The sequence below is a fragment of the Hoplias malabaricus genome, chromosome X1 (genome assembly GCF_029633855.1).
Source record: "Hoplias malabaricus isolate fHopMal1 chromosome X1, fHopMal1.hap1, whole genome shotgun sequence".
Lineage (NCBI taxonomy): Eukaryota > Metazoa > Chordata > Actinopteri > Characiformes > Erythrinidae > Hoplias > Hoplias malabaricus.
In genome coordinates this window covers 13414674-13440937 of record NC_089818.1, presented here as the reverse complement: position 1 = coordinate 13440937, position 26264 = coordinate 13414674, and the positions used below count along the sequence as shown (strand labels likewise).

Genomic DNA, 26264 nt, shown 5'->3' with positions numbered 1-26264 from the left:
ATATTCCGATTTACTACGTCTTTATGCTTTCCTAAACTTTACAGATTTCATTCCATAAACATGCTTTAATTCATCCACCAGAAAGCTAGCATTAATCCACATCTTCAAAAAAACAGAATTAAAGCGTTCACAGTAAAAGAACACAAAGTAATTTTTAATAATATAAAAAGTATTCTTTTACATATTCATGTTTACTTAACTCTGATTTGTTCAGTTAAGCATGTTTCTAAATCAGATTTAAGATTCTTTTCTTTCACCAATATACGTCTTAATCCAAAATTTAGTCTACAAAATTAAACCTAAACCCAAAGTAATTTTGCCATATTTAGATAAAGTGCACTTGTTACTGAATATTTGGATTCACACTGAATGTGCTAATTGTACAAAAATCCAGATTACACTGTTTATATTTGCAAAATAAATGTTTCCTTTTGTTGATGCAGTGATAGGGACAATTAATGATATTGTGTGAAATTTATAATCATATGACAATCAAAATACTTCTGTTTTAATATTGGAAAACAAACAGGTATGTGTGAAAAATGGTGATTTGGAGCTCAACTGATCCTCAATATAGGCAATTTAATATTTATTAAAGGCTGGTGTGTTGATAAAAGACAGATGAAGTAGAATGGAAATCCAGGAGTAGTGTTAAGAGTGGGAATAACACCAATAACTAGAATATTGTAGTAATAACTAGTAATTAACAAGATTTTCAACATGATTCCTATAGTATCATTAATTTGCAAATAAATTAAAATATGACACAAAGGTATTTCATATTGATATAAATTATAGGAATATTATGAGACAATATACAGTTGTCCACAAGAGACCACCCTTTATTCATCAAATTTCAAGGCAGAAAAGTAATAGTTATTTATTATTCAGAAAATAGTTCTTAATATATTTGGCCTAGATATGAGATTATCTATTTGCTTAAAAGACAAAAGTCAAATATATTTTCAAAAAAATTCAAAGCTTTAAAGTGGGGACCCATAACAGTCGTGAAGGCCTGTCTTCTTCACCAAAAAATGTCCACATCAAATAAACATTAAAATGTTCATTTTAGAGACAGAGGAGTAAATCCAACTCCCCTCGCTTCAGATCTGAACCCATCCACAGCTGCGTGTTTACACTGTTCATTCACTGTGAGAATATCTCAGTATGGGTCTGAAAGGATGTGCCGCCCTTATTGAGAAAAGGAAATAGACACAAAAGATTGGGAAAAAAAAGCAGCTGCATTTGTTCCTAAAGAAACAGATTGGCCATGCCAAAGTCTGGATGTGTTTGTACATTGCGTGATCTTAAAAACGGAGAATGAAAACAACTTCTAAGACTTTGGAGGTGTGTAAAAATAAAGTTGTGTGGGGGAAACTGAAAGCAAGAAAACTGGACACATTAAATGCTGAACATGAATTGAACATTATATTTTCTTCTGAAACTGGTATTAATTTATTATTATTACTATTATAGGGTGGTCTCTGGCTTTTGCACCGCACTACAATAACACGGATTTGCACAGCACTAATTAGATGTTTTTTAGAGGTTTTAACCCTTAATACACATCGTATAGGTTTCTTAATATACCAGCTAAAGACACTCAGACGCTTCATAAGCTCACCTGGCTTGAGCTTCGTCCAAACTCTGGTCTGTTATGGTCATAATTTGCTGTAAAATATCTCCGATGTCCTGTTTCCGACCCTCGGGCTCGGAGCCGTCCGGGATGTGCTGCCCGAGGCCCGGGTGTCCGGCCAAGCCCACGCCGTGAGAGTGCATTAGCCTCGTCTGCTCGTCCATCCTTCCTCCGTGGTCCTGTATCTTTTTTTTTTTTTTTTTTGCTTGTTTTGGGTTCTTTTTTCCTTTCTGTTTCACACAAAAAGACACCACCACCTTCTCCTCTTAGACCCTCTCACACTTCTTTATTGATGTGTTTTTCTCCTCAGGAAAGAGAAGTGAAGTTACAAGAATCTGGGGATTTTTTTTCTCCTCAGGGAGGAAAGAAAAGAACACGAACTGACTCCTCTTCTCTTCTTTTTCTTTAAGGTAAATATATTTATTTTTGCCGCCCCCTCCACGGTTACAGAGAAACAGACAACGAGAATAAAGAAGATAAAGAGGGAAAAATACACAGAGAAAGAGAGAGAAACAGAAAAAAAGAAGAACGTGCCGCCGTTCACAGCTGTTTTTTAGTGGGGAAAAATCTCTGAAATCTGATCAGGCGCCAAGAAAAACCAAGAAAGCCACTCCTGCTGAGGGGAAAAATGAGGAAAAACTTTGAATACACCCACTGTCCATGCGTTTAAGTCGACATTCTTCGCTTTTGTGACTTTAAATCCTGATTTTTTTTCGAGTTTTCGGCTACGAATGCCGCGTCTCTGAGAGGAAAGCTAAAGATGCTAACAGCGACAGAAAAATACGCCGAACTGAAGCGCGAGCTCCTGCGCGTTCGTTCGAACACTAACTGACACACACCACATAACAACACAAGCCCCGCCCACCTCAGCCTCTCCGCGATATGATTCGACAGAACACGCATTCTGGCCCCGCCTACTCCGCCTCCCCACATGTCAATCATGCGCAGAAGTGGGCGTGGTCTCCCGTCAAAAGCTGGACAATAACAGAGAGCTGAAGGGAATGTGAACATAAAAAATACGTAGTTAATCCATATACTTCTTTATATACATCAATCAGCTGTAACATTAAAACCACCTCCTTGTTTCCACTCTCTCTGTCCATTTTATCCGCCCCTGCATTCCTACAATTACAGACTGTAGTCCTGCAGTTGCTCTGAATACTTTTTTAAAATATTGGTCAGGACCACCAGAGTGCCATTAATTTGATATGTTAGTGTGTGTTGCTGTCTAAATGAATCATACACAGAAATGCTGCTGGTAAAGTGGACAATGAGTGTAGAAACACTCATTTTAAAGTTATTGGTGATTGATAAATAATGATAATCTGTTCAGACGTAAGATACTTTAGCAAAATTACTGATTTGTTAAAAGGTTTATCAGTTCCCATTCATTGCTGGTGGACTGCTGTTGTTCACATATAATAATACTACTACTAATAATAATAATAATAATTATTATTATTATTATTCATTTATTCATTATCTGTAACTGCTTATCCAGTTCAGGGTAGTGGGGGTTCCAGAGCCTACCTGGAATCATTGGGTGCAAGGCAGGAATACACCCTGGAGGGGGCGCCAGTCCTTCACAGGGCAACACACACACACATTCACTCACACCTACGGACACTTTTTGAGTCACAAATCCACCTACCAATGTGTGTTTTTGGACCGTGGGAGGAATCCAGAGCACCCGGAGGAAACCCGAAGCGGGAATCGAACCCATAACCTCCAGGTCCCTGGAGCTGTGTGACTGTGACACTACCTGCTACCTGCATGCTGCCCTGTTATTATTATTATTATTATTAAAATATCTAGATAAGTGTGAAATTCTTGTGCTTCTCTCTGTCAACTGTCAGCATTGGCTTATTCACAGGAGATCATTAGTTCAATCCTCTGTAATGCCACAGCCATTTTTAATTAGAGGTCTAAGATATCCCCCATCACCCCTCATCACAAACCTAAGAAGCAAATTTTCAGACACCTCACAATGTCTTAGATTATTGACTATCTATTTCTGAAATCTCAATATCATTACAGCAAAAATGGATGTTTCAGAAAGGAATGGCATGAGGCAGACTCGGGTCCCATCACTTGTCCTTTTTGTGTCACTGCGAGGGTCAAAACTATCTATCAGAATAGTAATTAGGGTTAAGAGTAGGGGGACTGGTTAATGTTGTGGTGAAAAGGCCCTGGCTCTGTCTGGTGTCTAAAGACCAATGGTGTGGAACAGACAGACGGAGAGAGACTGAACTCAATCAACAGAAACATGACTTACTGACATTGTACACAGCCACAAATGACACTATGACTATCTTGCTATCCATCTGTTATATATATATATATATATAAAACAGACACACAATAAAAAATATCCACCAATATTTTACGGTATGTACATACTTTTTATTTTATATTTTTCTACATAGTTTTTAAATGGCATTTCACTTTTAAGTAAAATGAAACAATAGAAATTGTATACATAGACTTACATTGAAATTTAAGAACAGTTCATGGCATCACATATTATTTCCATGTTTGATTATGCGTTGTTGCTTTTTGGTTCTCATATTGCAGTCAGCAAGTTATTCTGCCAACCACACAGTCACACAGAACATCGAATTCCAAAATGAAATTACTAGCTCATGTAAAGCTTTTAATATTATTGTGAATAAAACTGTGCATTTAGCTGTTTGAGAGGTATAGAAGCACTGAATTTAATTCCAGCAGGTTTTGGACGGTCCAGCGTCCATTCAGAATTCCCAAAGAAGTCCGCTCTCAGGGAGAAACGAGTGTGGAGTGAATTTTGAGTAGCCTGCTTTTCCTCACAGATCAGCACATCAGCACATCTGAATCCCTAGAGTTCCTCACAGCAGCTCATTGTGCCACCATTCTGCTCACTCGCTTCGTTCACGTTTATGCTAGCTCATCTGAATCGTTCTCTAATAACGAGTGATCTGCATACTCACACACATATCAAACACATTCATCTTCCTCAGGCTCTGGAAAAGATTCAAATGCTTTTAAAAAGTTTACTTTCTTTCCTTCTTTCTATTTTCCTTTACTTTTTTCATGGTTGTTTGCTACTAGCCATGGTAGCATTTGTAGACCGCTGAAGCTGAGGGAGGCTCAAGTGCCAATATTTCACCAATATTTCCTTTACAGTTCCTGAGATATTAAACATTTTAAGGATTTACTTTCTTTCCATCTTTCTTTCCTTCTCTAGTTTCATGGTTGTTACTCTATGATAATGCTAATTATCTAATTAGCATTTGTCAAATAAAATGCTGTAGCTAAAGGCTCAAATTCTAGCTTCCATTTAGAATGTAAATACCAGTTATATTTATTATCTTAAAGTGAATGTGACCAATGTTTGCACCACAGTTCCTGCAATACTAAATGTTTAAAATGTAAACACAGTGACAGAGGTTGGGGTTTGTTTTGGTGTGAAATGCTCTGTTCTAGAGAAACTGACTCTGATTCAGATTAGTGACAATGATGATGAATGGAACAAGACGTCATATATATATATATATATATATATATATATATATATATATATATATATATATATATATATATGCATACAAGAGATAACCTGTGAGAAGAGCATGGAGAGGTCAGTCCTTATGATGTGTTATTTTCTACAATCTCAATAAGTACAGTCTCTAAAGAGAAGCATCCACCAAAACATCAAGACATTCTGGACCCCAAGATCATCAGGCTCAATGAAAAGCATGGGCCAAGGAGGAATATAGCCACCCAACGCTGGGATGTGGAGCAGTGGAGTGTTCTCTGTGATAGATTTGAAATGTCATCCAGAACTATCTATCCAAGAAGGGTATCTTTAATAGACATCAGTAATGTTCCCATGGCTGCCATCAAGTCCTCACAGCAGTGTTCAAACATCTAGGGTAAAGCCCTCATGGACGAATAGAGACTGATCTTTCAGGAAAAAGGAGCACACTCCTAATTTCACATTTGAAATAGAGTAATAGTCATAGCCATTCAAGCTCAAGGTTCACAGCTAGACAGAACACAAAAATAAAATAAATAAATAAATAAGTAAAGCCCCGAAATTCCCCATGATGCACTGCATAATGAATAGGCTCCGATCAAAAGGCCCATCTCCGCTCTTTACTCTTTCTGTAAAGCCACGGGGGTCATCAAAGAAACAGCAAAGTGCTGAATCAACTGCTGTCCCACAAGCCATTTGTGGCTCGATTAAACTTTAATCCCACCATCTCCATCACCACACACACACACAGACACACACACAAGCAGGAGCTCAGGTTTGGCCTTGACTGCTCAGGTCCTTCTGCTCTTTATTCATGCTTCAGAAATATACAAGGGGGACGGGGGGGATCAAAAGCAAGAACGTCTACAGCAGCTGATCAACACGCTCAAGGCCAACAGTAATCAATAGTCCTACTCTCCTATTGGAACATTTCTGTGGGATTTGATGGCATTCAGTCACATAAACTTTAATGAAATCAGGTACTAATGTTGGATGATTAGTTCTGGATCATAAACACCGCTCCAACTCATCCAGAAGGAATTGCATTGAGTTCCATCTCTCTAGAGAATACAGCTCCATTGCAACATAGTCCAGTTCTGTGGGGCTTTAAACCCCAAAGGTCAAAGCTTGATATCAGACATGGTGACCTTAGGTCTCCTGCAGCTGCTCCAGAGTGTCCCATTTATTTCATGCTTGTCTGTAGAGATTATACACACTATGCATGTATACATAAACATCTGGGTAAGCCTTATGAAAGCTAAATTCACTCAGAGAGAGAGAAAGACAGAGAGAGAGAGAGAGAGAGTGAGAAAGTGCGATAGATAGAATGTCAGGGGATGAAGCTGGAAGGCCACTTGGCGTCTGCTGCATCCCTCCGGAGCGGAAAAGGCCACTCACGGCATCTGCTGAAACAGCACTACACTAAACAGAGAGAGAGAGTGACTGAGAGAGAGAAAAGGAAGGCACGGAGGGAGAAAGAGGAAAGCACAGGGAGAAACACACACAAAGAGAGAGAGAGAGAGTAGCTGAAAACATCATTTATCAAGTGATGAAAATAATGGATGAAGGTTTAAAACGTTGTGCTGTTCCTGGCTGTTGGGAAACAGATGGAAAACTGTGTCCTTCTGAAGAATCCACACATTATTTCCCAGAAGGCTTCTGGATTTCAGTTACAATGTGAAAGTTTGATCCACATATCATCACGGTCCAAAAAAAACATAACTTTACAGGAGAAGAAAAAACCTTCTTAACTTTCAATAGAAGTCAATATAAAAAATGTAATTTAATTTTGGAGCATTTCTATTGGTCCATTCCTCATTACATATGCACACTGTGAACGACAGCTGCTGTGTCCAAACAATGTAATAAACTAAAAATCCCCAAAAGTAAATGTCCAGCAACTCTGGGGCAGTGTATGGCCTCACTAATGTGTGTGTGGTTGAATTCCATCAAATCCTCACAGCAATGATCATATCTAATGTGATGTCTTCCCAGAAAAGTTGAGAGTGTTCCTGCAGCGAAGAAAAACACCCTCCAGAGTGGTCACTATGTGGTCAGACTAATCCACGCAGGAAGGTTTCTTGTTGTCTGTGAGTGGCATAGCAGTGAAACACTGCAACCAACACCTAAATTTCAGCTCTGGCGACGCCCCTCTCCGCATATTTCTGCCTCATTTGCATTAATGAAGAGTCTGTTCCTTGTCACAGCGATTTCTTTCTTTTTTCTTCCACTCTGCCCTTGTTTCTTCTTCCGTCTCTGAACTCCCAGTGAGACTCGTGTGTATTTTCCAAAGAGGGAATCCTGCTGTCAGCCGCTGAGTGACTGTGATTGTGGAGAAGAAATGGCCCAGGCTTCGAATCTGAATTAATAAATCTGAATAAAACACATACGCATAGACAGTCACAGTAATGAGTCTGTTAAAATTAGTTTCTATAGTCAAGGAAACAAACTTTTATATTTAAATATAATTAACTATGTTGTTATTAGATACCATTACAAAATTGACTGTATTTAAATACTAATCTGACCCCGTACTTCAGAGATTTGAAATCTATTGAACTCTATATAGACTTTACAAAGAGTTCACAGCACCAGCACAGTGTTTATCACTCTGTAGGGGTTGCATTTTAGAAACTGATGGATGTTATTGGAAGAATCACCAGCAGGCGTCTCCAAATTTAAGATACATTTCTTTTTCTGCAATGTCAGTGTAATTCTGACTGTTGCTTGTTTCATTTGTGAATGGTTGTCTTCCTTCCAACAGGGATACCTTGTCTTTGACATGAAACAAGGAATAGCACCGCCTTGTGGAGCATTTCCTAAACATGATTGAGTTGCCCCACATTCTGAGTGGCTGAGTGAGTGAGTGAATAGGTTAGTTATTGAGAATGTGACTAAGCATGTTTGTGAGTGGGTAGGCTAGTGATTGAGTATGTGGTTGTGTGAATATATGAGTGAGTGAGCGAGTGAGTGAGTGAGTAGGCTAGTGATTGAGTATGTGAGTGATTTAGTACGAGTCACAGAGTTAGTAAGTGAGTGATTGGGTAAATGATTGAGAGAATACGTAAAAGGCTGAGTGAGTGAGTGAGTGAGTGAGTGAGTGAATGAATCACAAGCTCATTCCCTGAGGTGTTACTCATGTAAAAAGTGGTGGCAGTGAGTGAAGGCTGAAAACGCATGCAGCACCACATCAAGGTCAACAGGTGCATCTTCAACCAAACTTTTCACTTAGGATTTCCAGGAACTGATTTATTCGTCCTGTTCGTTTGTTTCTTTCGGACAGAGACAACAACAGAGGCTTTTAAAGACAGCAGTGGATTCTTAAAGCGCTGTCAACAGACGCCAGACAAAGGGAAGATCCACCCAAAAAAAATGAAAGCATCCCCTGGAACATGTGGCACTGGAGAAAGAAGATAATATATGTGAACATCTGGTGTGTGTGTGGTGTATGCTGCCAGAAACAAACAAACACACACGCGCACACACACACACACACACACACACACACCTCACCTGGACAGCCTTTGAAAAACAAGGGCTGAATACTTGTACATGTACAATGGCCCAAACACAAAACACCAGAGGAGAAGAGAATGAGAGACAGAGGAATGTGGAAAAGAGGATAAACAGCCAAAGAAAGAAAGAAAGAATGAAAACCAATGCCAATCCTGTGAGGTACAATGTATACTGAGAAATGAAGGGAAGAATGAACAACCAAAGAAGGGAGGAATGAACAACAAAATGGAGGGAAGAGTAAAATCTAAAAGGAAATTGGGATTAAAAAAGAAAGCAAAGATAGAATGAAAGAGAAATATAGAGGTAGAGAAAATGTGTCGCAGGGCCCTGGGGGGGCCTAAGTATGTAAATGAAGGGGAGGAGACTTGTCTGAATATGACAAATCAGAATGCTGGAAGGCTTAAGGGAATGAATATTTATGAGAGAATAATCTATCTGTTTCTCTCTCTCTCTCTCTCTCTCTCTCTCTCTCTCTCTCTCTCTCTCTTTCTACAGTTGGTATCCAATTCTTCTCTCTGGACTCAGATCGGAGGCAGAGCGGATGTGCAGCAGACTCAAATGGCAGAGGGTCAGAGGTCAAATAATCCAGAAGCGAATGAAGAAATGTCAGTGTAGGTTTCTGTTCTGAGCGTCTGAATAATATCATCTCAGAGGAACTGCTTCATTGCACAGAACTGAAACCTAAGATTAACCATAACCAATCACGGCTACTGTTAATGTTATAGCTGCCTGTGTCCTACATGATTCATCGGAACCCTCATGGGTGGCCTGCACTGTGGCGTTCAGCTTCCTGGACACACTTCTGAAATGTAAAGTGAATGATCTCTATCTGGATGTGAGGTACAGGTGTAAATAGTGTCAAGTTGAAACAGGGCACAGTAGGGTTCCAGTGGAAAATTGATACAGGTATAAACAGGTTCCAAAAGTAATGGGGTCTATGTGTAAATGGAGAACAGGTGGAAATGAAGTCCATGTGGAAATAGGAGCAAGTGTAACTGGGTCTGAGTGTAAATGAGATGCACGTGTAATCAGGGTACAGGTGGAAAAAGGGGTCTAGGAGGTGTAAACAGGGTGCTGGTGTAAAAGGTTTCCAGGTGCAATCAAGGTCCATGTTTAAATGGGATGCAGATATAGATGAGATCCAGGTGTAAACAGGGTCAAAATGTGAATGACGTCTTGGTGTAAATATGGTCCACGTGTAAATGGGATCCAGTTGTAAATGGGGTCAGGGTGTATATGGGGTCCAGATGTGAACAAGGTCCAGGTGTAAACAGGGTCCACGTGTAAATGGGGTCAGGGTGTATATGGGGTCCAGATGTGAACAAGGCCCAGGTGTAAACAGGGTCCACGTGTATATGGGGTCTGGGTGTATATGGGGTCCAGATGTGAACAAGGTCCAGGTGTAAACGGGGACCATGTGTAAACAGGGTCCTAGTGTAAATGGGATCCAGTTGTAAACTGGATCAGGGTGTATATGGGGTCCAAATGTGAACAAGGCCCTGGTGTAAACAGGGTCCACGTGTAAATGGGGTCTGGGTGTATATGGGGTCCCGATGTGAACAAGGTCCAGGTGTAAACGGGGACCATGTGTAAACAGGGTCCTAGTGTAAATGGGATCCAGTTGTAAACTGGGTCAGGGTGTATAAGGGGTCCAAATGTGAACAAGGTCCAGGTGTAAACGGGGACCATGTGTAAACAGGGTCCCGGTGTAAATGGGTGTAAATGAGGTCCAGGTATAAATGGGGTGCAGATTGTAAGTCACAGTGTGTGTTCCTATCATTTGCAGCAGTGTAAACGGTGGTGTTAAACTACAGGTGAGGAGTCTGACGGATCCTTAGGTAATATTTTAACACCTGAGACTTCACCTTTAAAATGAAAATGTGACAAATTGCTACAAATATTTGACTTTCGTTTAAATGCTCATCAGAAAATCTGCATGAAAAGTTTAATCTCTCTCTTTCTCTTCATATTTTATCCCTTGCTTTTCCTTTCCTCCTTTCTTTTCTCTTTCCATTTGTTCTCTCTGCCACTCTTTTCCTCTTTCCTCTCTTTCCCCATCTTTATTCCAAGGTCTCTGCTCCCCCTCTCTCTGTCAGTGTGGTATTTTTCATTATATGGGAGAGCAGTAGTAAATATGCTGTTCTCTCAGTATGACCTCTGACTCTCCCTCTCTTTGAAGGCCGTGCGAGGTGCGCTCACTGCTCTAACTCACCACAGCTAGATCGGCTGCCACGGAGTATTGATTTTTGAAAGAGAGCGAGAGAGAGAGCGAGAGAGAGAGAGAGAGAGAGAGAGAGAGAGAGAGAGAGAGAGAGAGAGAGAGAGAGAAGATTAAAAACACTTTGTCAGTTTGGAGCGAATAAAGAATCGTGCGGCGTCCAGAGCTGGGGTCAAGGCCCAGGGACAACTTTATGGATTTAACCCTTACTGACCACCAGCATTCAACAATTTCTCTCTCCCGCTCTCTCTCCCTCACTCAAGATTCAAGACTCAAGACTCAAAGTAGATTTATTGGCATTAATGTTATGGCAACAATATTGCAAAGTATTACAACATGAAACGATAACAACAAAAATACAAAAATATTTAAATGAGTAAATAAATAATTTCCCTCTATCTCATCCCTATCTCTGTCTTTTCCGTATTTCGTGTTTCTTCTCTGGCTTTCTATTTTACTCTTTCCTTTTTTTCTTTCTTCATTTCTTCAGTTCTGTGTGCTATTCTCTCTCTCTCTCTCTCTCTCTCTCTATCTCTCCCTCTCTCTCTCTCTCTCTCTCTCTCTCTCTCTCTGTGATTGGAGGGGCTTATTAAGGTAAAGTGTGTAAAGGTAATGAGCACAGAAGCTGCACTGTGGAATTTATTGGAGGGGGGTAAGAGGAAAATAAAAAAGAAGAGGGAACAGAAGCAAGAGAATGCAGAGAGAGATGAGGTGAAGAGAATAAGAAAATAAATGAACAAGAGGAAACAAGTGCAGAAGAGAGAGAGAGTTCTATTTTAACCTTCATGATTGTTATTGTTGTTTTCCTATTTAGATTTATATATTTATTATTACCTGCTTTGGCAATAGTGTACTGTATTATATTCATGTCAGTAAAGCAGTACTAAACTAGAGAGAGAGAGATAGACTGGTTTAAACCCATCTTTAAACGAGGGGGCGGGGCAATTCTAAAGTCTCTGCACTTGACATCAGAAGCGGAGCAGTGTCAGAACGGCTCGTTTTATCCCATGTTTTCTGACAAAAAAAAAAAACTGACTGGGTGGTCTTGTTTCACAGTGTGTGGGTTGGTGGGCTCCAGATTCACACATTAATTTGCAGATGCACGGAATGAGGGGATATTTTCATTATATGTCCCCTTTAATCAGTGATGGAGATGCTTGCTCTTTGTTTTTAGAAATAAAACCATTACACATTCAGTTCATCATCATCATCATTATCGAGCGCTCGCTGCTAATTGTGGAGCTGCCAGCTGTCGAGCGGTCGCGTAATTGAGTAATCTGACATTTTTGCGACAGCTTCCTGAAACAATCTCCCCATCAGCAGCAGCCAGCCGAGCTCACATTAAAGAGGAGCTTATTTCTAAAGGGAAAAAACGCAGCAAATTTACATTGGGATGCTCAGTAAAACATGGTTATGGCTGTGTTTGTTTTCAGGCAGAGTGCAGTGATGAATATCAATAAGAAAGATTTGGAAATGATGAGTAAAAACATGTCAAAGTGTCATTAAAACACAACATCTACACTTAACACTCAGTCTTTAATATCAGACTGATTTAAGTCATAGAATAGAGTCAGTATAGTTTATGGGTAGTGTGTAAAATTCATTCATTCATCTACTGTAACCACTTTGTCCTGATCAGAGTAGTGGTGGGTCCAGAGCCTACCTAGTATCATTGGGCACACGGCATGGACCCTGGACAGAGCAACACACACTCACCCACTCACACCTGTGGATAGTTTCACACACTCACCCTTTCACCCACACACTAACCCAGTCACTCACTCACTCACACATGCAGACAGTTTCACACACTCACCCACACACATGAATAGACTCACCGAGTCACTCACTCTCACACACACATTTGGACAGTTTCACACACTCACACCTGTTGACAGCTTCACACATTCACCCAGTCACTCACTCGCTCATTTACACATGTGGACAGTTTCACACACTCACCCACACATGTGGACAGACTCACAAAGTCACTCACTTACACAAACAACACACACACATTTGGACAGTTTCACTCACTCACACCTGTGGACAGCTTCACACATTTACCCAGTCACTCAAACACTCACACATGTGGACAGTTTCATACACACCCACACATATGTGGACAGACTCACCCTGTCACTCATGTACACACTCAACACACACACATATTTGGACGGTTTCACTCACTCACACCTGTGGACAGCTTCACACATTTACCCAGTCACTCAAACACTCACACATGTGGACAGTTTCATACACACCCACACACATATGGACAAACTCACCCAGTCACTTACTCTCACACACACAACACACACATTTGGACAGTTTCACACACTCACACCTGTGGACAGTTTCACACACTCACCCACACACATATGGACAAACTCACGCAGTCACTTACTCTCACACACACAACACACACCTGTGGACAGTTTCACACACTCACCCAGTCACTCACACACACACACATGTAGACAGTTTCACACACTCACACATGTGGACAGTTTCATACACACACACATATGTGGACAGACTCACCCAGTCACTTACTCTCACACACACATTTGGACAGTTTCACACACTCACACCTGTTGACAGTTTCACACATTCACCCAGTCACTCACTCGCTCATTTACACATGTGGACAGACTCACAAAGTCACTCACTCACACAAACAACACACACACATTTGGACAGTTTCACTCACTTACACCTGTGGACAGCTTCACACATTTACCCAGTCACTCAAACACTCCCACATGTGGACAGTTTCATACACACACACACACACACATATGTGGACAGACTCACCCAGTCACTCATGTACACACTCAACACACACACATTTGGACGGTTTCACTCACTCACACCTGTGGACAGCTTCACACATTTACCCAGTCACTCAAACACTCACACATGTGGACAGTTTCATACACACCCACACACATATGGACAAACTCACCCAGTCACTTACTCTCACACACACAACACACACCTGTGGACAGTTTCACACACTCACCCAGTCACTCACACACACACACACACGTAGATAGTTTCACACACTCACACATGTGGACAGTTTCACACACTCACGCAGTCACTCACACACACACCTGTGGACAGTTTCACACACACACACACTCACACACACACACACACACACCTGTGGATGTTCCATATCCTATAAAATGATCATTTTAGAGATATAGGCATAAAGACCTGTTTCTTATAACATATTTTAAAAATCAGATTTTTTCTCTCTTCCACAGCCCTGTATCACATACCTCCACTCTTCTCCGCACATGAGCCGCTAATCTGCGTGACCTGAACCCTGGGCTAAGCGCCGTGCAGAGCGGCTGTTTCCTCTCGTCTGCATTAGCATATCAGAGGGTTTTCTGGGAAAATGAGCTATAGAAATTAACTGAGGATTAATTGGTGCCTTTATCTCGTTAGGACAATCTAATTTGGGGGATGATGGAATTGTTTAGACTCCCGTTTGCATAATTGGATTGCAGTGAATGGCTGTGATTATCGTGTCTTTAGCGGTGTCGGCGGACCCTCTGCTCCTGGCCTCGGCTCGTAAACGGCTACGCTGCGTTTCGCTAACCCCTGAGCCTCACATGAGCATGTGGCTAACAGCACCGCAGTGATTAGCGCCCAAATAAAACCATTAGATGGAGTCCAGAGACGCAGATGATATCATTTAGTTCTGTTATTAACCAGACAGAGGAGGGTTTAGTGATTTGGACACACTAATTGCCAAAACATTAAAATCACTTCCTGGTTTTTACACTCATCGTCCACTCTCTTAGCTCCACTGACCACACAGTTCCACAGTAACAGACTGTAGTCCATTTGTCACTCTCCATATATTGTTAACCCCTTTCACTCTGTTCTTCAATGTTCTTCCCCCACAGTCCTTGTGTGTGTTATGCTGGTACATGTAGATCAGACACAGCAGTGCTGCTGGAGTTTTAAACTCCTCAGTGTCACTGCTGGACTGAGAACACTTTACCAACCAAAAATATCCAGCCAACAGCACGCTAGGTCCACTGAAGGACTTGAGGATGACCAACACAAACTGTGGAGCAGCAGATGAGCTACTGTCTTTGACTTTACATTTACAAGGTGGACCAATGTGTGTCTCAAAAAGTGGACAATGAGTGGACACAGGGTTTAAAAAAACTCATCTGTCCAATTACATCACTAGACCTGTGTTTATGTGAGAGCGCAAAAATGAGGTTAAATGCAGCAAAATGGAAACATGGAGAAAAAAACACTGATCAAAAATGGAGAAATCACGAACAGAGAAGAAGGAGAACCAAGCAAAATCGGCTAAAAACCTGAGCTTCTGCTCCTCGATCCTCACTGCTGTGCACTTGGGTTGGGGTGAACAACAAGCGGCTCGTTATCATTTAAAGGAACAGGTGCTGAAAGCAGCCCTTTTGAAGAGGGTTGTTTAGACAAGGGGAGAACTCTGCTGTGGGTTTTTGGGTTTTCATTAAGACCCATAACTGTGTTCCTTGAACCAAGTCTGCTTTAAAAGTGATCCTGTGAGCCAGTGGAGTATCGCTGTATTCTCTGTCATCAACACGTCCACTTCCTGTCCATGTAGCTATGGAAACAAGATGAGACAGACCACTGTTTCTCACAGAGAGGAGGGGTATGTTTTATTCATCTGCAATAAAAACGTGACGAGAAGAGGAAAATCACACATCGATTTAGGATCACAAAGCCCCTGCTGAATTCTGAAGGCCCACAGCAACTTTCTGCAGTAAATACTGAGGATGAAACTCAGCAGTGATGGTTTACAATCCCTTGGCTCATCTTAGAGACTTATGTGATTTGAAAGCGTTATTATTTTTTGGAATGTAGCTCCTAATGTTGTTAAACTCAGGGACATTCAGAGCTATAAACAGCAGGCACAGAAACACATCTGCAACAAGTCCCCGAGCATATCCCCAAAGAACTGATTTACACTCTGAAATTTGTGTGTTTTCAGGTTCCAGAGCATACCTGACTGCTCTATGACGGCACATCAGTACATCAGTAGATCCCAGGTTTAGTATCTGGTGATGCCCCAGCCATCCCTAAGTGAGAGTCCAAGACCACACAATTGTCCTCTGTTTCTTTCTCTCTGGATGGATAGTTTAGAATTTGCACTTTATCCACTTCTTTCAATGATTTGCATCAAAACACAGCCTGGTTTGGACATCGGTGATGTCTACAAAGCTCTGTTAACATTAGGATTTTGAGTTTTCACATCAGACAAAACAACACACTGAAAGACTGAAGGACACAGTGACACCTGACAGAACAGTAATACACAGCGCAGTCACATATTCAGACAACTCAGACACTTGGCTGAGGTTAATCACTGTCCACATACACACAGGGGAGGGAGAGAAAGAGAGAGAGAGCTAGATAGATAGAGACAGAGAGAGAGAGAGAGAGAGAGAGAGAGAGAGAGAGAGAGAGAGAGAGAAAATGCAGAAAGAGGGAGACTCAGAGTGAAACAGCAGGAGAGGTAATGGAGAGAATAGAGTGGAAAGGACATAAGAGATAGAAGGATGAAAGGAGAGGATTGAAAAAGAGAGTGGAATGGAAAAGAGAGAGAGAGAGAGAGAGAGAGAGAGAGAGAGAGAGAGAGAGAGAGAAAGAGAGAGAGATTGTGCAGTATGAAGAAAACAGTGGTGAACAAAGTACACAAGCCATGTACTTGAGTTAAAGTACAGATACTCCATGTAAAATATTACTCCAGTAAAAGTCTTCGACTTAGACCTCCACTGGTGCAAAAGAACGAAAGTATTTACCTTCAAATGTAAAAGCACCATAACAATATATTTTATGTCCTATTATCATTTTTGTAACATGACTCATGCTTAATCAACACATTGTAGGTAAAAAGACTGTAGTGTCACTATTGATTCACTGGTCTTTTAATGCAATGTCATTAATTAGTCTTAATGTTATATCAAATGTCACATACACCTTACAAGCTGTAATTTTAGGGTAAAAAAATTACATAGTGTTCCTTTAAGCTCTCTGTTTGGTCTTCATAGTTGCAAAGTAGGTCTATAGTTTGAGCTGTTTCTGCAATTCTGAGCAATCTTAAATTTCTTAAATATGTTCTTAGTTTTTCTGACTTTTGGCCTGATACTCAGTTTTGTGTTTTGGATTTGCTTTTTGGACTTTTTTTTATCTCACTGAACTGATTTCAAGGTTTTGAAAGGCTTTGACGGATGCAAGACTTGAACTCACAACATACAGATCTCTGGAGCTGTGTGACTGTGACACTACCTGCTGCACCACCGTGCTGCCCAAAAGGGATTACTTACAGTCTCAAATACACACCACAGTTAAAATAAAATATACTGCCTTATTACTTGGCTTTTTGTGGAGAAACATGAGGTTCACTTGTTTCCGCGCTCCGACTGTATCTGTCCGTCTCCTGGCAATGATGCCATGCAGAGAGCTATGCGGATCCAGGAGATTTGTTCAGACATGTTATGGTTTTGCCCACATATTAAACAAAAGGAACAGTAGATTTTCATGTAGTGGAGTAAAACATAAGATATGTGACTTTGAAAAGTAGTAGAGTTAAAGTAAAAAGTTGCCACAAATGGAAATACTCCAGTAAAGTACAGATACACACACACACAAAAAAAAACTACTAAAGTACAGTAACGAATTACTTCATTATTTTCCACCAATGGAGGAAGACATATACTATACTTTGGTTGTATACCACACCAAAAACGATTCCTCTATTGTTAGGATGTCAAGCTTCTTACAACAGAAAACCCCTTTTTGGTGCCACATAGAACCCTTCTTTAAAAGGTGTTACATAAAAACATCTATAGCACATTCTCCATTAGTCTGAAGAACCTTTCATGATGCAAAGAACCCTTTAATCATGCAAAAGTTTCTTCAAGCGTTCTAGCTGTATATAGAACCATTTTCTTTAATCATTTTCCTAAAGCCAAATTTATACTTCTGCATCAAACCTACACCGTAGGCAATGCATCAGCGCGGCCCTTACACCGTAGCCAATGACATAGCCTCCAGCATTGGTGTCACCGTCTCTCTGCAATTACACCGCCACACCACTAGGGCTGAATCTCAAGCATCTTCCACTACAGTATGTAGTACACAATGCAGTGGTGTAGTAGAAATACCAAGCCGGCACATTTTTCCTGCGTAGTTTCGCTTCTTAATGAGGTATTTTTTTCCTGGAGACCTTTGTATTTTTCCTTGTTTCAACATTTTTATTCATCCCTGGAACTATGTCTGAGGAAATCTCTCACTATGAATGAGCTGCTGTCTGTGTCGTGTGTGTGGAGAAGAGGAATTCATGTTTCTGTACCTTTCTGTTCGGTTCTGCATAAACAATGTTCGTCCAGCTTCTGACCAATCACAGTCAATCACGTAGTTACACTGCACTTACACTGCTCTGGTGCGTTGACAGAGGTAAATGCATCGGTCCTCTCAAATGGCCGCATGTAGGCGTAAACAGAGGTGTTCCCTGTGTCGTACAATTAAATCACGTGTGGGTGTTTGCACCTATCACGCAAACACCAGCTATCTTCTGATTGGATAGATGCATCGCGTTGGCTGGATTCATTTGCATGAAGTTAATCGCAGCTTAACTTTTTGCTGCACTGCATCCCCAATCTTGACAAGCCAGACCCATGATGCACCGTGCGGTCATGTCTAACAGAACCAACGCTTCCCATTGAAAATGAGAGGGATACATTGCGGTGCACTGACATCCTGGAGCAGTGTAAATGCAGTGTTACATTTCTGGAGAGGTGTGTGTCAGGCTACACCATAGGCTACGGTGCAGGGTTTGAGTCGATGCGTTGCCTACGGAATAGGTTCGACACCGATCATACATTGGGCTTCAGAGTTTGCGTCGATACTTTGCCTATGCTTTAGGATCAACGCAGAAGTATAAATTGGGCTTAATGCTCACAGTGACATAGAGATCATGCGTAGGCTCTGCGTTAAGTCAACGCAGAAGTATAAATTGGTCTTTACCCTTGTAGAACCATAGTTTGTAAGAGTGTAGGGTCAAGCGATGCAGAGTGGCAGTGAGTGAGAGAGAGGGAGAGAGAGAGAGAGAGGTTAAAGGGAGTGAAAATGAGAGGTGGAAGAGATAGAAATAGGGGAAGAGAAAAGAGAGTCTAAGAGAAAGAAAGAGTCAGCGTGAGAGAGAAGGAGAGAATGGGAGCGAGAGAAAAGCAAGGCAGAGTGCCATTGAGTGAGAGTAAGAGGTAGAAGGGAGCAAATAAGAGAAGCAGTGTAAGATGGGTAGTTGTGAGAAAGAGAGAGAGAGAGAGAGAGAGTGAGAGTGAATCAGTCCTGTGGGATCCGGCGACATTAAACCATCTCTTTGACAGATGAGTGCTTCTCTGATGTAAACATAAGTGTGGAGCATGTTTCCGTGGCGATGTGGTGATGGTGGTTGCTAGGCTACGTTGCATTAGCCATGTTTCTGTCCCGGTTCATTTGGCTCCGGGGATTTCAGGAGAATCCACGGGAACCTGCCGCCGCTGATGAAGATTTCTCTCGTCCCACTCGGCCTGGACCAGCGCCTCTGTCCGTCCCATATTAGGCTCATCGCCTTCGATTTACAGAGGAGGATTTACGGAGGGATGAGGCTGAGCAGGCATCTGTTCCTGCTGCAGATATTACAGATCTTGCTCCAGTCACAAAATCACAGATCAGAACTTAGAAGCTGATTCATATTTAGAGCAAAAAACTATTTCATTCGTTAAAGCAACACTAGGTAGGGTTTTCACACTCAAATTACAGTTTCAAAATCCTTCTGATTCTCCACTCAACTCTAATAGGGAGAATAGAGCCCCTCAGCATTGTAGAAACTGTACTGTGTAAGTTCTGGTGGAGAGTACTGGAAACTGGAACTTCAGGGCCTACAGTTACAGAGTGTAATTCATTTTTACAGTGCTGTTCTACCCTTCTTCAAAAGTTACATAGTGCAGTTTGTGCAGTGCTGAGCATGGAGTTGCAAACAACAGAGGCTCTATTTTCCCAATAACAGCTCAGTGGAGCATTACAATTGATTTGAAGTTGTTATTTTAAGGTTAAAATACTACCTAGAGTTGCTTTAAGCTTTGTTTAGTCTTTAATACCAGCAATTAAAGCCTTTCCCCTGATGCTGAAAAAAGGATAAAGTAAGTAAAACAAAAATATAAAACACGTTTAATAATTTTATTTGTCTTTGAATCGTTTTCTAATGCAAAATATTAGAGATTCAGAGCCGAGTCGTCCGCCTGTGCTTGTGTGAAACTGATCTCGGAGACACAGAAGCCTCCTTCTCCAGCGCTTTTAATAAAGTGAAGAGTGAGAACGGCGTTAATCGCGAGCCTGATGCTCTGGAGGCTGAGGCGCTGAATTTAATACGTTACAATGGTCTGTTTATACGCTTAGCATCGTATAATGTGGAGGCCCCAAATGAGAGACATTTTTTAAGGTGGCGCCGGATTAGCACGCGCCCTCGGCTCCACCGCTCCTCCACACAAAGCCATTTCCTCTGAGATGTTATTGTCACCGAGACAGACACAAAAAATATGCAATTGCCCTTTTAGAGCAGCACATTACACACACACACACACACACACACACACACGCACACACACACACAAACACTATATTACACATATCCCCTACACTCAAAGACATGTGGAATATATGAGGTGCGAAGGAGGGCTAAGGGAGGAGGCATAGGGGCTCAGGGGGGCATAAGAGCTTTGGGAGGGGAGTAAAGAGGCATGTGGACTTGAGCAGGTGGGATATATTGCTTTGGGTTGGTGGGGCATAGAACATTGGGAGTGGTACACAGAGACTTTGAAAAGGGAGGCATAGTTATGTGGAGGGGCATAGGAGCAAGGATGAGGGTAAGAGTCTGAGGAGGGGCTATAGGGACTTGCATGAGGGGGGTAAGAGTCTTGGGAGGGGCCAAAAGGAGCTTGGGTGGGAGGCAAGGGTCTAAAGAAGGACCACAGGGGCTTGGGTGGAGGTAAAGAGTCTAAGGAGGTGGCGGAACTTGAGTGAGGGTAAAGAGTCTGAGGAATAGCGGCACATGGGCTCGGGTTGGGTGGTAAGTATCTTAGGAGGGTCATAGGGATTTACATGATGGGGTAAGAGTCTGAGGCTATAGGGGCTTGTGGGGCGGTAAGAATCTTAGGAGGGGCTTAGGAACGTTTGTGGGTGTAAGGCAGACTGCAGTTAGAGTAACCTGTGCGAGTGTGAGGCACTGGGGAGACATTTCTGAGAATCAGAGATGGCAGAAGCATGTGGGCAGTCAATTCGTGCCTCGATTTCTTTTTTGTTTCTCATCAGTTTTCTCCTGGAGCCTGAGAGAAGCTCGGCTCGGCTCAGACGGGGAGTTATATATGTGTTTTTTTGTTTTTTTTCCGCAGGAGTCCAATATGTCTGCAGCTGATGGAGGTGAGTTCAGTGATCAATAACACTCTCAGCCCCCAATGGCAAGAAATAACGCACCGGGCTAATGTGCCTGAATTTCTCATTTAAGACTCAGTGCGCTAACCTCCTTAGCGCTTCCCTCGAGGAAACCGAGGGATATGATTAGAATTCGTTAGCAGGTTTCTATTTTTATGCTGATGACACACTTTTCCCCCTCTCACACACACACACACACACACACACTTTCTCTCATTCTGCCAATGTTGCTTGCTCTTGACTTTTCACACCACTTCCTCAACTAGATCCAATACACTTTCCTACAGTGAGCAGCCCAGTGTTCGTGGGTATTTACTGGTCCAGGTTTTCCTACCACCCTCCAAAACATACATAGTGTAGTTTCTGATGTGCTGAGCCCTGGAGTAGCAGCAACAGAGGCTATATTCCCCTTGTGGCAGATCAGTGGAGCATCACACTGATTATGAAGCTGTAATTTTAAAGTAAAAATGTCACGCAATGTTACTTTAATGAGGCCCAGTACTGACGGATATTTAGTTTCACTTAGTTCGACTCATCCCACAACTATTGAATGGATCACCATTGCTCCAGAAAATGCAGTTCCAGCCACTTAACTTTAAGCATGGAGAGCATACCCCCATATGCCCCCCGCACCCTTCAAATATTGTTATTGACAGCCTTCATTTGAACCTAGTCACAGAGTCCCTGATGTGGACACTAAAGGGTTAAAAGTCCATTATAGTCCTGTGCATGTGTAATTGTTCACACACGAATGAGGAACGTGAGCTCTATTCTCGAGTCCGAATTAGCCGCTTCAGTGTGGAGCCCTTTGGGTCTCAGGTATTCGTAGACGTCCAAAAACGACCGGATGCTGAGGAGAGGAGGGGGGCTTTGCATTTGTTTTCCATTGAAAAGCCGAAAGGAGGGGGGGATTTTGCCCTCCCTGGCGTCTGTGATTAATCACCGCACGCCAAACATCTGAATAGGACCCGGGAAAGGTTCAACTTTTTAATTCATCCCACACACAATCTACTCCAGCCAGCTGCTGCCTCGCCTCGCATCGCCTTTTAGCCGCCATTTCCCAGTGACCACTGCGTCCCTCTCTCTCTCTTCTCCCTTTCTCTGTGTCTCTCTTTTCTTGGCTTCAGTAATTATCTGGGGGAGAGGAGAGAAAAAAGGACAGTTGTTCTTTTTTCCAAAGCCATTTCTCGCTCTTTTCATGCAGCGTCCCTTGTTGTGCCTCGCATTGTCATCTCCCTTTATGTGGAGTTATTAATTCGAGGTTACAGGGACAATCAGGAAATTGGTTATTTCTGCTCTGCAGCTCGACGCCAGAAAAGAAACAGCTAAAAAAAAATAACTAACCCACACACACATTCTCACTCTCCTCGTTCAGTGGCCTTTATTCTGCACCGGATTGATTTTCTGTTTGGCCCATTAGAAAGCAGCCAATCCCCAGAGTAAAAACAGTGGATCAAAACACTTCTGAAAAGGGTCCGTCTCCAGCCGGCCGTGCTTCGGAGCTCGTTTCGGAGCCAGGCCCCAGATCCCTCTCCGGAGAGCACACGAAAACGCACTCATCAAAATCAACCGAGCAACAGCAGCCGCTTTCAACTGGAGAAAACATCTCAGCGAAGGAGGAGTATGGAAAAACACCCTGCAAACACACACAAACACACACACACCAACCAAAGAAGTGACTGGAGAGCTGCAGAGGACGAGCAGATAAACTGAAGAACTCTTCAAACAGAAGAAAGAAAGGCCTTAAACTCATTTTTACATTGACTTTATCAGCCATTAGACTCACACTGACCGCTCGATTGTATCAGCTGTATTGCAGCTCTACACGTTTTGTTTTATAGTAATCCCTTCCACATCTCCACGTTCCCCATCAAAGTTTCGACGTATCGCGAGATGGCATCAGAAATTAAACTATATATTTTTGCAGAAAAGCCTAACCCTACAGTATGTTCTGTATGTCCCACATTATTCTCATTCATTCATTCATTCATTCATTCATTCGTTGCCTGTAACCGTTTATCCAGTTCAGGGTCGCGGTGGGTCCGGAGTCTACCCTGAATCATTGGGCGCAAGGCAGGAACACACCCTGGAGGGGGCGCCAGTCCTTCACAGGGCACATAATTCTCTTTATTTTTCAAATTTTTTTTTTTATTTCCTTTTTATATTTTTGCAAAACACTGACTTACATGCAGCTACATGTACGTCTACAACCAAATACTTGTGACATGAGCATGGTGTGAGTGTTAGTCACTGTGCTCTTACTGGAGAACCAGCGATGAACACCCTCTTATCTAGAACACTGTCCTGTTCTGTTAAACTCTAAACTTTACAGTACTGTAACTATGCAGAGACACCTAAATCACTTCTATTAACTACTAAGGAGTGCTGATCGATTACTGATTAATTACTCGGCTAGTTCAGTATTAAGTAAAAAATAATTACTTACATAACTCCTGGAGAACTACTTATTAATCATGTCTCCATTAGAGTAACTACTAATTAATCACTGGTCACATCAACATCTTACCTGCCACCTGGAGAACTATGATCTAAATACATACTCCCAATAGACCAGTGGTCAGTGCGAATACAAAAGGCATCCTTGTAGGAAGCTGGAGACACCACATCCAATGAGCAGTCACATTATATATTTTATCTTCATTCTTTCCTTCATTCAGTCTGTAACCCTTATCCAATTCAGGGTCTCGGTGGGTCCGGAGCCTACCCGGAATGATTGGGTGCAAGGTGGGAACACACCCTGGAGGGGGTGCCAGTCATTCACAGGGCAACACACACATTCACTCACACATTCACTCACACCTACGGACACTTTTGAGTCACCAATCCACCTACCAACGTGTGTTTTTGGACCATGGAAGGAAACCGGAGCACCCGGAGGAAACCCATGCGGACACTGGGAGAACACACCAAACTCCTCACAGTCACCCAGAGTGGGACTTGCGCCACCGTGCCGCCCATTTAATCTTCAGCATCAACCAAATGTTAGGGAAACATGCTAAAATATTTCAGTGTGGAATAGTCTGCTTACCTCTCTTTTATTAGAAGAGAAAACATCGCTTGTAATGGTCCTTTGAAGCCCTGTGGACGATTTGAAGAAGAATCACAGAAGAATTTGCTTCATTGTATGTTGTGTCCAACCTCCTTATTCTTTGAGAAATACTTCCAGATGAACAAGTTATTTTTGTTCTTTTGTTATCAGCAACACTACTAATGAACAAGGTGTTATTGTGCTCTTCGTTAGAAGTTAATAATGATCAGGAACAGTATTATAATATACAGAGAGGGCCGTTTATATGGATACACCTTAATAAAATGGAAAAGCACACCATTGTTTTTCTTGTGAAATTCCCAATGAGTTTGATGTGTCACATGACCCTTTTCCCATTGAAAAAACAAAAGTTGGATCCAAAATGGCTGACTTCAAAATGGCTGCCATGGTCACCACCCATCTTGAAAAGTTTCCCACCTCCCATATACTAATGTGCCACAAACAGGAAGTTAATATCACCAACCATTCCCATTTTATTAAGGTGTATCCCGCCCACCCTGTATAATAGTTAATGGTTTAAGTGTTAAAACAGCACTCATCACTAATTATTAGATTCAGTGTAACCTATTAAACACCAAATTTTATTGTAAAGTTTTACTGATTTATTGATGTAACAGGATCAAATTAATGGCAAAAAAAATAAAACAAACAAAAAAATCACTCTAGATAAGACACTGAGTGTGAACATGAGGCGCAGAGCACAGTCAGCTTTCCCTATGGTTAAATCTGAAAGAGGATGAAAGCCTTGTATCTCCAGGCCATGTCCCAATTGATCAAATGAACTAGCCCTTTACATTTAAGATGGTGTTCTACCTTACGAATTGATCCATTTGTCCTATCTCTCTTCTCTCTCTGAGACAAAGCTCTGTCTTTGTGACTGGTTTTACTCCAAAATAAAGAGCGAGAGCAGCTGTGGAAAAGATCATTCCTCTCTCTCTCTCTCTCTCTCTCTCTCTCTCTCAGGTAAATAATTCTGCTCTGTGGTGGTCTCTGGAGGACCACTGACCTTGAAGGACCTCCGTTTTTCTTCCTGAGCTCTGACACACACTCAGACTGCTGATAATCCAACGCTCGGCCTTTACTCTCTGTCTTTAAATGGCTGGTGTAAAGCAGAGTTCTTTTCTACACTCACTGTCCACTCTCTCAGCTCCACTGACCACACAGAAGCAATTTGTAGTTTTACAGTTACCCAGTGTAGTCTATCTGTTGCTTTGCATACTTTGTTACTCTCTTTTTCACCCTGTTCTATAACGCTCAGGACCCCCACAGGGTAGGTATGATTTGGAGGATCATTCTCAGCGCTGCAGTGACACTGACAGTGTGGAGATGTGTTAGTGCGTTTAGAGCTGGTTCAGACATGGGATCAGTCACAGCAGTGCTGCTGGAGTTGAGGCAAGGAGCTGATTTTAATGTTTGTCTATGAAAAAAGTTTTGATAAAAGTGTTCATGATGTGCACAATTAATTATTTATTACTTTTTGTTTAACCTAAGGATGTTTTAGATTTTAAAGCGCGGCGCTGTTGGAGATCAAAACTGCATTTATTCCTCTTCAGAAACTCGAAATATTGCTTTGCCCTCCACAGCGAGGGTTTACTAAAAGCTGCTCTGCATCTCTGCTCCTTATCAAAATGAATCATATTTAAATGAAAGTAATAAATAAATAACCAAATAAACAAGAAGGGAATTAATTAAATGGAGCCGTGAGCTGAGGATGCAGAAAACTCCGGGATCTAACGCAGCAGCTGTTGAGTCGTCAGCATTTTTAAAATCTTTCATGTTTTTTTTTAAAAGGGCCCATATTCTGCACCACCCCCTCGCC

The 26264-nt window shown here is 41.8% G+C and overlaps 1 protein-coding gene across 2 annotated transcripts in view; it reads right to left on the bottom strand.

The window, feature by feature from the left end:
- LOC136675660 (pre-B-cell leukemia transcription factor 1-like) overlaps positions 1-2411 on the bottom strand; it is a 75897-nt gene extending 73486 nt beyond the window's left edge. For both annotated transcript variants that reach the window (XM_066652349.1, XM_066652350.1), the window contains exon 1: positions 1625-2411. In XM_066652349.1, the coding sequence (XP_066508446.1) occupies positions 1625-1800 (176 nt within the window). In that variant the 5' untranslated portion in view covers positions 1801-2411. The remainder of the gene's footprint in view (positions 1-1624) is intronic.
- Between the last annotated feature and the right edge of the window lie 23853 nt (positions 2412-26264).